General features: G+C 44.0%; 3 protein-coding genes across 4 annotated transcripts in view; 2 read left to right on the plus strand and 1 right to left on the minus strand.

Moving 5' to 3' along the window:
• The window catches only part of LOC109481441 (angiopoietin-1 receptor-like), a gene marked incomplete at its 3' end in the record, with an annotated part of 13,251 nt that extends 10,372 nt beyond the window's left edge, over positions 1 to 2,879 (minus strand). Inside the window, exon 1 of the mRNA XM_019784025.1 lies at positions 2,851 to 2,879. Within this exon, the coding sequence (XP_019639584.1) occupies positions 2,851 to 2,863 (13 nt within the window). The remainder of the gene's footprint in view (positions 1 to 2,850) is intronic.
• A 752-nt stretch (positions 2,880 to 3,631) lies between these two features.
• On the plus strand, positions 3,632 to 7,065 carry LOC109481443. 2 transcript variants are annotated; one of them, XM_019784027.1, is made up of 3 exons: positions 3,632 to 3,767; positions 5,653 to 5,800; positions 6,403 to 7,065. In XM_019784027.1, the coding sequence occupies exons 2-3, from the start codon at positions 5,654 to 5,656 to the stop codon at positions 7,063 to 7,065; spliced, it is 810 nt and encodes a 269-aa protein (XP_019639586.1). In that variant the 5' UTR covers positions 3,632 to 3,767; position 5,653. The 2 variants fall into 2 exon arrangements, with proteins under 2 accessions (XP_019639586.1, XP_019639588.1); XM_019784029.1 differs by lacking the exon at positions 3,632 to 3,767 and adding an exon at positions 4,873 to 4,954.
• Positions 7,066 to 9,934: 2,869 nt separating this feature from the next.
• LOC109481442 overlaps positions 9,935 to 10,994 on the plus strand; it is a 2,385-nt gene continuing 1,325 nt past the window's right edge. Inside the window, exon 1 of the mRNA XM_019784026.1 lies at positions 9,935 to 10,027. The gene's annotated coding sequence lies outside the window, so the exon portion shown is untranslated. The remainder of the gene's footprint in view (positions 10,028 to 10,994) is intronic.

Raw genomic sequence — 10,994 nt, forward strand, 5'->3', positions numbered from 1 at the left:
ATCTCGCGAGAGCGCGAGATTAGGCCACTCCGTGAACAAGATGGACTGATAGCCATCGAAAATTTGGAGGTTAGTATCCTTATCCTTCCAAAGTTGTCACTGATGAAAGAATTCACTAGGAACATGAAATACAGTTGTAGAACGCTAAAGTCCAATGTCTGGTGTGCTCTTGCAACATCGACAAAAGAAGTGCATCGAGAAGAAAGAAACGAGGAAAAGGAAAGGAAATATCATGTTACAACTGGTGGCGTTGAACCCGGATGATGAATAGAATCGTTTTCCTTATCCATTCTCTCTTCAATAAGCCCACACAGATGCAGTCATTCGTGCATTGCCAAGCATTGCCTTCTTAATACAGCATGGTGAATTTGCTTTCCTTTTTCTACAAAAGAGCTCGGTATGAGCTAGCTCCAGATATGCGACATACTAGTCGTCTTCTTTGTCTCTCGGTTGTTAGACCTTTAGGCGTTGCAACAACTTAAGATATTGTGTCAGGGGTTATCTCACTATAGGAATGTTCATAAACCGCCAGTAGACGATACACATATCCTGGTTAAATGGATAAACAACTAGAGTTCCACGATCTCATACCTTCGCCAAATGACTTTCTTTATGTTCCTCATTAATTATGCAAATTACATCCATATTTGCATAATTGTAATATCATTATGTCAAGAATCACTAAAGCTACCTACATACCGAAAATCACGACGATCCATTAATCGGTTCTTGAGTTATCCTCCTTTAAACATTTTTCGACAAACACCCCTGCAGTTCCAGAGCAAGCAGCTAGGGGGCTCAAACTTATGTCACTTTATCTCCAACACAAGAGCTATATACCATGTAAATTTTGTGACCCTAGCATGCCTGGATCATGAGATATCAAAACCGGAAGTTCTGCTGCAGTACCATGACAAGCCGCCAGGGGGCAAAAAATCTAATCAGTTCCAGGTCTCATCAAGACCTACCTACCTACCAAATATCAAGACAATCCATCCAGGCGTTCTCAAGTTATCGTGCTCACACACACACACACAGACACACGAACGCCCCTGAAAACATAACCTTCTCGGCGAAGGTAATCATAAAAGACGCAACAGTCCATAGCCGCCAGGGGCTAGTTATCTGATCTCTACATTTGTATGGATTGTGGCGACAACATACTCCAGGTGAACCTGATACTAGCTCACGCTGCTGGGAGTCATGGGACAATGCCAGAACGTCGCGAGATGTAAGGTCCCGTTCCACCCTATAGATATGAAGAGCATGGTGCCCATCTCTATTTCCATAGCCCTTGGGCGACACACAGTTGTGCAAGGCACTACAGCAGGGGGCTAGCCCGCTCGTAGTGCTGTGTGTTTGACCTTCCCACACTCTTTCCCATATGTGCTGAGTGCTAAGCAAAGGAAGAAGTGTGTACCATTTTTAAAGTCTTTGGTATGACCCGGCCGGGGTTCTCACGACCTCCCGGTTACAAAGCGAGCACTCTGCCAATTGAGTTACTTCACCGGTGTGTAACACCACAGAAATAGTGTTTGTGTTGTTTTTTCTCGCTGGTACGAAGTCAGGGAATTACCTGCTAGCAATATCATTGACAAAAACTGTTCATACTTAACCGTTACAAAAAAGTGAAACTATTACATCCTAGCGAATCAAGTTATAAGCTTCTATGAGCGGCACCAAACGGGTTGAATCTGTCAATGTATCTTTCTTGTGAAGAAGTAAATTCAAACGACAGGTACGTTTATGGTATCTATTGAATATGAATTAGCACCTGTATAAGGTGCAATAACTTCCTTATTTACTACAAATACAAGTTCAGTTAGCTCCTTGCCCTTGTTTAGTAACTTTTATCTGTGTTTAGAAAACAGACCTCCGCGCCAGGTGTGCATTCCACTGCCACACGATCGTAGCCTTTCTTTTAAAGCAACCGAGCAGCTAGTTTCCTTGTCATGGACTTATCGTATGCCGTTACAAAATATGTCTCATGAATATTAAATACTGGTAGATTGCAAAGTTGCTATTCACACAGGCACATACTGTGAATAACCTGCAAAAAAGTCTTACTAACAGGAAGCACAGGTCTGGAGTAACCGTCGATTTTGAGAACAGGTGTTCACCAACTTAACTCAGACGGTTGAGTGGTCGCCTTACCAAACATTCTACCAGTAGTGGAAAAAGTTACTTCTCTTGTTGCTCCCAACAATTGCGAGGCAGTTTCACCGTCCCAGGACTAGTACTGTGCCCAACATATGCTAAGAAGGCTAAATTTGGTTTCATATATGTAGTCCTGATGCTATTAGGATTTCTTTGAAACATTGTACACTAGTGCAAAACTGTAACCCTGAAATCACAAACACAAGAATCCAGCAGGATAAGAGTTAACAGGGATAATCTGTCGATAGCGAAGAATTCTTATGAACAGGCACGGGCTGTTATCGATAACCTATTCTCAGTGGAATCGTACACTCGGTAGCATGCAATACATTTTCTTAAAAAATGCGAATTGAACCGGTTTGGCAGACCAACACGCACATTTCCGCAACCCGCATCCATACGTGATAGTTCTTCCCACAGCCAACAGGACTAACATCTATCGGTACGTAGCACCGCATGTGAAACAGTCCGTTTGTTGAGTTTTATGTATTCACTTCTCGTGAAGTGTACTGTTAAACAAGTCAGAAGTCTTTACACACTTGCTATGTTTCGATGGGAAGGGGAACCAACTTGAGCTAGTTTTTACCAGAAAAAAAAGGGGAATATCTTATCAGAGGACTTCAGCAGGTCTATGTAAAGTTCGCACGTCCCCAGGGCATCTGATCTGTAAGTCTCAGTTGGAAAAGTTCCTACCTGCCTGTAGCATGTCAATGAAGAGCAATCTTAGCCACCACACGGCGGTCCTGTCTCGGTAAATAGCCACCGTCCACGACTGGTTCCCCTGGCCGCTTGATAGGTACATGAATAGTGAAAAACCCCGCCCCCTTTGGAATAGGAGTGCCCTTAAAGACGTGGCAAACTGGCATTGGTCAAATCAAAATGCCTTATAGTTATAGGTTTCAATAGGGGTAAAAAACTGGGCGTGCCCCTTAGATTTTGGGTCCATTGGCGGCTTGTTATGGTACTGCATGCAGCGGAGTTTTTGACATTTTTGTTTATATATTTTTGAAGGAGCGTATTGGTGAGAGAACGCACGTGTAAGTAACCTGTCGTGGGTAGCTTGACACGACCCGTTTCCGTCTTCGCCGAAAAATTACAAAATATGATAGTTAAAAAGCTCCTTTCTACACATCTAGTTTTTTTTTTCTTTTTTTCTTTTTTAATTGTTACACTCCAAATTAAAAACAGGATGTTTTTGCAGACGGCAAACAGTCACCTAGCACGGATCGGGCGCGCATCAAAGGAAGTGTTTATTTATCGTTTGATGTCCTCTTTAAAGTACATGCAAAGGAACTTGTCAAATTTTATTTTATTTAATGGCCTATGAAGGTAGGCTTTCAAAGGTTGAAAGTAACGTTGATATGAATATGTCGGTGGATTGAAATTTGGCGCGTAGCTATGACGCAATACCGTCCTTTGACCCCCAACACAAGTACGTACAGAATGACGTCAGTGGGGTTAAGGTCACTTTAATTTGCATACGGTTTTAGTTCCGCATGAAGCAGCCGAGTTAACGTCGCTTCACTTTTGCGTTTGATACACGCGACAAAACACAAACAAGTCACCGTACTGTGTCGTACACGACACCAGCAAGAACATACAGGGTGGAGGTATGTGACCTTACCATCAGGGAATAGCTATGTATAGCCAGTGTGTGTCTGTTGTGAATGAGCGGGGATCGACGAATCATTTTGAATAGACGACGCTGTTTTCTTAATGACAATACGTTTTTAGGTGGGGTCGTGTGGCGTGACGGTAGAGTGTTCGCTAAGAATCAAACGCAGGGGTCTCGGGTTCGAACCCTGCCATGCTACTAGTCAAGGAAAGGTACTTCACACGACATTCCCACATCACTCTGGTGAACATGATTATTGTATTGTCCCCTGTGTTGGTGGTGGCACTAAATTAAGTTTTGAAAATACTTGCGAGTGTGTCGTCGCCATATCTTGTGATTACATGTAGTCCACCACATACATACCTTACAACACTCACTCACGGGTTTGACGTTCCAAGATGCCCTAAATTAACCTAATCATTAAAATCAACGTAATTGCCTGGCACGTGCTTTTGAGCGGTGTCAAGTTTGCTAGCTTGTAGTAACAGTTAGGCCACACCGATTTAATTTTATGGATGACATCCTCTGAAGACCCCCAAATTAGTGCGCGCGGGCGAATAAAAAAAAAATTCCGGCCAAAAATAAAAATGCTAGTAAACCACAGGAATTCAAAGCTGGTATTGTGAATTCGCGACAGGATTAGCGACGTATATGACAATCCAGCACTAACTGGCTTTTTGCGGCATTTATGAATCGGTACTGTACTTATGTACTGAGTTCTTGAGTCGTGGAGCTTCGAATTCGATAGCCTTGGTGCTCGGCTCCGTTTTGTCGCTGACTACCATTGACTACCCAGGCCTAGAGCCAGGCCAGAGCCTCGGTGGAGGTGATCTTTTTTTTTTTTTTTAGGGCGACAGGCGAAAATCAATGCGAGCGCGGATGTCATCCATAAAATTAAATCAGTGTGGCCTTACTAGTTATGTGATCTAAGTACACGTGTCCTGTGTCCCGCTTTACCCTTCCAGCGAACACCGCATGATGCCGCTTCTACACATCGGTGTGTTTACTTGCTCGTTGAATTTGTAGGGTGAAGCCATACGAACGGTCGCTGTTTTGATTTACATCATACACATGCAAATTACTTGAAGACATATGCAAATTATTGGTAGGCAAATCAACCAACCGTCACCCGGGATCGACGATTATAAAGAAAAATTGTTGCCGAACCACTACGACCCACAGGTAACTCCTATGCTCGTTCTGTGTAGAGCCCCTGCCTTCTGGGTCTTTTTTTTATTCCAACTTGTAATCACCAGACGTGGTGACGGCACACTCAAGTTTTTTCAACTTACATTAATGCCGCCACCAACGCAGGGGACAAATACATGACAGGACAATACTCATTTTCACCTGAGCAAAGTGAGGAAAGTCGTGTAAAGTGCCTTTCCCAAGGGCACTAGATCGGTGGCATGTCAGGACTCGAACCCTGGACCTCTAGGTTCCGAGTTGCGCACTCTGCCTGTCTTTGTTTACCTGAGGTGACACCGAACCTCTTGAAGTGTTTTGTAACAAGTCACAATCATCCATTTAAAAAAATTATCCCCCATATTGACAATGTTTTTTTTAATCTGGATACAATTTAATACATTTAAACAATTCAGACGTTTCCGATACCACCCGTCTTTCATCAGTGAAATGAATAGAAACTGTTTACTTACCATATAGAATATGGAACAGTAATATTTTACGTATTCACACACACTTATGAAAGACACCGGATTGTATCTGAAACATCAGTGAATCTCTAAAATGTATCTATTGTCATATTTCCCTTCCCTTGAAACCGACCCCCACATTATTAATCGATTATGGTGTTAATCAATTGTACTCTGCTCTAAATATATTTGATGTGTTGACACTATCCTCTCTTATATATTAAGCATGATGGCTCAGACGGCTGCCTTGCTGTGGCGACAAGTGAGACCGTTGCAGACCGGGAGACTAGCGGCGGCGGCTACAACTCCACTCCGCCTGCGGTCCGGACACCGGCGGGGGATGGCGACAGCTGCGGAGGCAACAAAAGATGAGGTGAGCTGGTAGCGTGTTTTATTCAGACCCTTTTAGCCTTTACCACTCTTCGGGAGGCGACTGGAAAGAGTAGAATTTGGCCAAATAGAGAGATAACATGCCAGGGGACTTGGTCCACCAGAGAGTACAGTTTTGGGTGCGGAATACTGTACTCTCCAGCGGACACCTCATCTGGCATGTTATCTCTCTTTTTGGTCAATGTATGCTCTGTTTTCAGCCACCTCCCGAAGCCCGGTAGAGGCTAAGGCCGCTTTTTCCCAGTAGGATAAAATTATCCGGATTGAGCCAAATAGATTGGCTTCATATGGACTGCGGGCATAAACTACAGGTTTATGTTTATGGAAAGTCTACAAGCAAACTTAAGAAGTTGATTAGCTAAAACTGAATTGAAATAGAAAACAGAATTTGTTTGAAAATGATGATTCTGGATCATGATGTCATAGCTACCTAGGTTTGTCGGTGCGACATGACAAAGAATATGCATGGGCAGGTGCATACTTCCTCCGTCCTAACAACTTTTTTTTTCATTCATTGTCATGAATAAGCCAGGAAAATTAACTGTGGCACCTTCATTTGTTTCATTATTACGTTGCCCCATATAGGAGAGGTTCCACTGGAAGGACCTACCCTGGCAGGCCATCTCTATAGGTGTAGGAATCGGAACCTTGTTGTACAAGACCCGCAAGAGCGAAGAGTTGGAGCTTCGCAGGAACAACCTGGCGTACGTCAACAGCCAACTCTCCCAGCTGTACGGTCCTCTGTACGGCAACAGGCTGGCCAATCACAGGAGCTACAAGGAGGCTCTCCAGGGTCACGACAACCTGGTGAAATTTCTCCGGGAAGCCGAGAGAAAATGGCGGGACCCGGACACAACGGATGAAGGGGTACGGTTGTTGACGAGATGGCGCAAGTTTCTGTTTTACGTCATGCATCCGCTGGATCTGAAGGCTGAGGAAATCATACGTGACAACGCACATCTGTTTGAGCACGGAGTTGAGGAGGCCGACCTCTTTCGGAAGTTCGTCTTCCACGTCAACTACGAGAAGATGATCGTGGCCAACTGGCAGGAGAAGGGGGAGGTCCTCGGCAGCAAGGAAGTCTTCGAGGAAAGGGATTTCTCCCGAGAAACCAACGCTGGGAAGTCTGACCTGGAGACTTTTGACATGTTTGGTCAAGTCGTTGAACATGTGAAGGAAACGTACGAAAAACTCGTGGAAAGGAAAAAGTCCCTGATGCGAGAAATAGAGGAAAGGGGCGGGCACTAAGTTGAGGATCACTGCATGAGAACTTGGTTTACAGAAGGCTTTAAAGTGGTGCGGGTTTGGTCCCCGTTGCAGCTTGTTCTGGAACTGCAGGGGACTTTCTGGTGAATTCTTTTAAAGCCTAAAACGTTAAGTCCAGATAGGCACAACTTATTTTCATTTTTGGTATGTAAGTAGCTGAAAGAGAAATGTACATAATTAGATGCAAATTATGCAAATGACAACTTAATTTGCATGAGTAAGGAGAGATCTAGAATTCTATAAGGTTTCTTTACGTATTCGTAGCAATTTGACACCCTCAGACCGACGGGCTGTCATTTCTTCGGCATAAAGGCAGGTCGGAAGGGCACCCCTTTCAACTCTTCCGGTTGAAAGGGGTGCTGTGCCGCTTATCAATAGACTTGATTGATATTTTGTGCGCACAATTTATTTAGGGGTGAATAAGGCTTAGAAAAGTACATTTTTAAGTAAGGGGTCATTTTTTCGTCATTTTTAACCATGGCTGCATGGAAAAAAATGAATTTTCCCTGGGTAACGGCTTAGTACTCGAAGAAGCTCAGTACAATGTTTCCGAAATTTGAATTTAATTAAAATCGATGCGATACGTTTACCGCTATCTTCGATGGCCCGAACACGCCCACAACGCATATAGAACGCACCATCCCGGGGATCAGATGAAAAAGCCATATAACCATCCGCGCGGACTAATACCTGGAAGTCTTCGCTGGACCACCAACATTACAACACCCATAAAGGCTGAAACTAGCAGGCTTTTCAGAAAATGTGTACACAGATATTACGCTATCAGGGATATCGCGGCCAAAACATACGAAACAAAGTCACGTTTCCGGAGATTTACTGCGCACTTACTTAGATTCAGATTTAAACTCCGACCCGGAACCATAATTACAGTGTTTTATATATAGTACTTTTATACATGTTACCTATTTAATCTATGGCACGTGAAACATCAACAGATATCAATTATGCAAATTATGGCCTAAGTTGGGGTTTGGTGGTCTACGAGTGGGGTGTGGGGAAGAGCAGGGTGGTCTACCAGTGGGGTGTGGGGAAGAGCAGGGTGGTCTACCAGTGGGGTGTGGGGAAGAGCAGGGTGGTCTACCAGTGGGGTGTGGGGAAGAGCAGGGTGGTCTACCAGTGGGATGTGGGGAAGAGCAGGGTGGTCTACCAGTGGGGTGTGGGGAAGAGCAGGGTGGTCTACCAGTGGGGTGTGGGGAAGAGCAGGGTGGTCTACCAGTGGGGTGTGGGGAAGAGCAGGGTGGTCTACCAGTGGGGTGTGGGGAAGAGCAGGGTGGTCTACGAGTGGGGTGGAAGTGTAGGTGGATGGGGTTGTAGGGCAGACACCACATTTGCGTTGCGCAGTAGAGGTCAAAAATACCTTTAAAAATCCTTTTTTCTCTTGAAAGTTTTGGTCCATTTTGGAGATTTCTGGGCTGGAAGGCGCAGGTAGGGTCCAAACTTTCCTATATTGGTCAAGTTTCGTTTATTTCACCAGTTTAGTGGGCGTAGTGAGAGATGTGAGTGGTTAGGTCTTGTCTGGCCAGGCGGATGGATACCATGGAAAATGTAGGTCAAAGTTGAGGTTTTGTTACTATCATCAGCTGTGGCCGGAATTTGAGCTGGTCAACCCCCTGTTTCCTTTCTACTTTTGGGAATCAGACCCTTGTTGCTACCTGATGCAGAAAAAATTTTGAGATTGAAGTATGGGCAAGTACTTTGATGAGGACTTCAAATAGTGTGGAAAATTTCCCTGAAGACATGTTGGCCCCGAAAGCAAGAAGACAGCCTGTATACTGACACTAGCAACAGTCTGGCACCCAGGCTAGTCAAAGAGAAGTTTTAGGAAATACCCTTACTGCCCAACCAGTTTCAGCCCCTACAAGTACCTGTACTTCCTCTGTGGTTTAGGAGTGACTGCTTTGTAGAACATCTCCACCAGGTGAGCCTTGTCTAGACTCTGGTTACCATGGTGATGCTTCAGGACTAATCTCTGTAGACAAGACAATGACATCTGGATTTGCAACACTACACAGTACACTGTGATTACGACACATGTGCACTGTACAGTAAAGCTTGTGTATAATTTCGCATTCTGGTGACTTTTATTTCTGTTCCAGTGTCACAGCTGGTTAAGAGATTAAAACAGTGAAGTATGATTCAGATGACGAGAAAATAACGCAAAGAATTCCACAGTAAAATCCTTGTAGAAATCCGGTGTTGGAACAGGTGCGTTCTGTCCTTGGTGCTGGTCTCTGTGTGCGCCCGTTTGTACCGTACACTGCAGAAGAAATGCCGGCTTCGGCACGGACACACTATGCAATAAATACATACATGTATGTCATGTGTGCGATGGGAGCAACGTTTAAAACATCAATTTGTATCTATAATATGACCACACAATAGAATAAAATATGTGAGTTCATCTAAAAAGATAGAAGACATTTGAATGACTTTAGATAGAATGTACCGTTATTGTGAGAATGTTAGTACTAGAATGATCGTTAAAAAGCTCCTTTCTATACATCTAGTTATCTTTTTTTTCTTTTGTTACACCCCAAATTAAAAACAGGATGTTTTTGCAGATGGCAAACAGCTAGTTACCTAGCAGTGATCGTGCGCCCATGAAAGGAAGTATTTATCGTTTGATGTCCTCTTAAAGTACATGCAAAGGAACTTGTCAAATTTTACTTAGTCTTTGAAGGTTAGCTTTCAAAGGCTGACAGTACCGTTAATATGAATATGTCGGTGGATTGAAATTTGGCGCGTAGCTATGACGCAATATTACCGTCCTTTGACCCGAACGCAAGTACAGAATGACGTCATGGGTTAAGGTCACTAATTTGCATACGGTTTTAGTTCCGCATGAAGCAGCGCCGTTTCACTTTACCGTTACTTTACACACGACAAAACCCAAACAAGTCACCATACTGTGTACAGGGTGGAGGTATGTGAGCTTGTGGAATCGCTATGTATTACCTGTGTGTGTCTCTGGCGCCGGCGAGGATCGACGAATCATAATTTTGAGTCCGACGTTGTTATCTTCGTTATGTACAATACGATTTTAGGTGGGGTCGTGTGGCGAAAAGGTGGAACCAAGAGGTCCCAGGTTCGAACCATGCGTGCCATGCCAACGATATTGTGGCGCCCTTTAGAAAGGCACTTTACACGACTTTCTTTCCCTCACTCAGGTGAACATGAGTATTGTATCGTCACCAGTCGAGTGTGCCGTTATCACGTCTTGTGATTACATGTTGGGTTTGAAGTCCACAACAACTTTTCAACACTCAAGATATCGACTACTAGAAACAAACTAGGTCCTACTTCATCACTGGGGTTTTACCAGTTACTAAATGCCCTAAATTAGCGTAATCATTAGAATCAACGTAATAATCAGGTATAACGTTACATGCTTTTGAGCGGCGTCAAGTTTGCTTGTCACCATGTGTACACCTGTCCTGTGTCCCGTTTTACCCTTCCAGCGTACACCGCATGATGTCGCTTCTAGTACACATTGTGTTTACTTTCTTGTTAAAGCCATGGAATGTCTGAAAGGTAACGCTGTGCAGAGAGACGATTACAAAGAAAAAAATTGTTGCTGAACCACCAAGATAACTCCAAAGCTTGTTCTTTGCAGAGCCCCTCCCACTTATGTATTTGTTTACCCGATAAGACACTAAATCCCTTATTTGAATTGACATGTCCGTTACTCCGCCTCTTGTAAACCCATTGTACTACCCTGCTCTAAATATATTTCACGCGTTAGTGCTAGTCTCCACTAGACTCCTTTGCAGGCTGAATGAATAGTAGAAATCGGCTAAGGGGGACATCATTGCCTGTGCAGGCAAGCTGGACCCTCCGTGGCTCAGGCCAACTTCTCTGGCCAATGATGTCCCCCTTAGCCGATTTCTACT

This window comes from Branchiostoma belcheri, unplaced genomic scaffold (assembly GCF_001625305.1).
Source record: "Branchiostoma belcheri isolate BF01 breed outbred unplaced genomic scaffold, Haploidv18h27 scaffold552, whole genome shotgun sequence".
NCBI lineage: Eukaryota > Metazoa > Chordata > Leptocardii > Amphioxiformes > Branchiostomatidae > Branchiostoma > Branchiostoma belcheri.

What these genes read in the sequence shown, in the direction of transcription:
- LOC109481443 (XM_019784027.1), top strand. Translation starts at nt 5,654, where the DNA reads ATGATGGCTCAGACGGCTGCCTTGCTGTGGCGACAAGTGAGACCGTTG. An exon ending in CGGAGGCAACAAAAGATGAG is followed by an intron (nt 5,801 to 6,402) that starts GTGAGCTGGTAG and finishes TGCCCCATATAG; the next exon opens with GAGAGGTTCCACTGGAAGGA.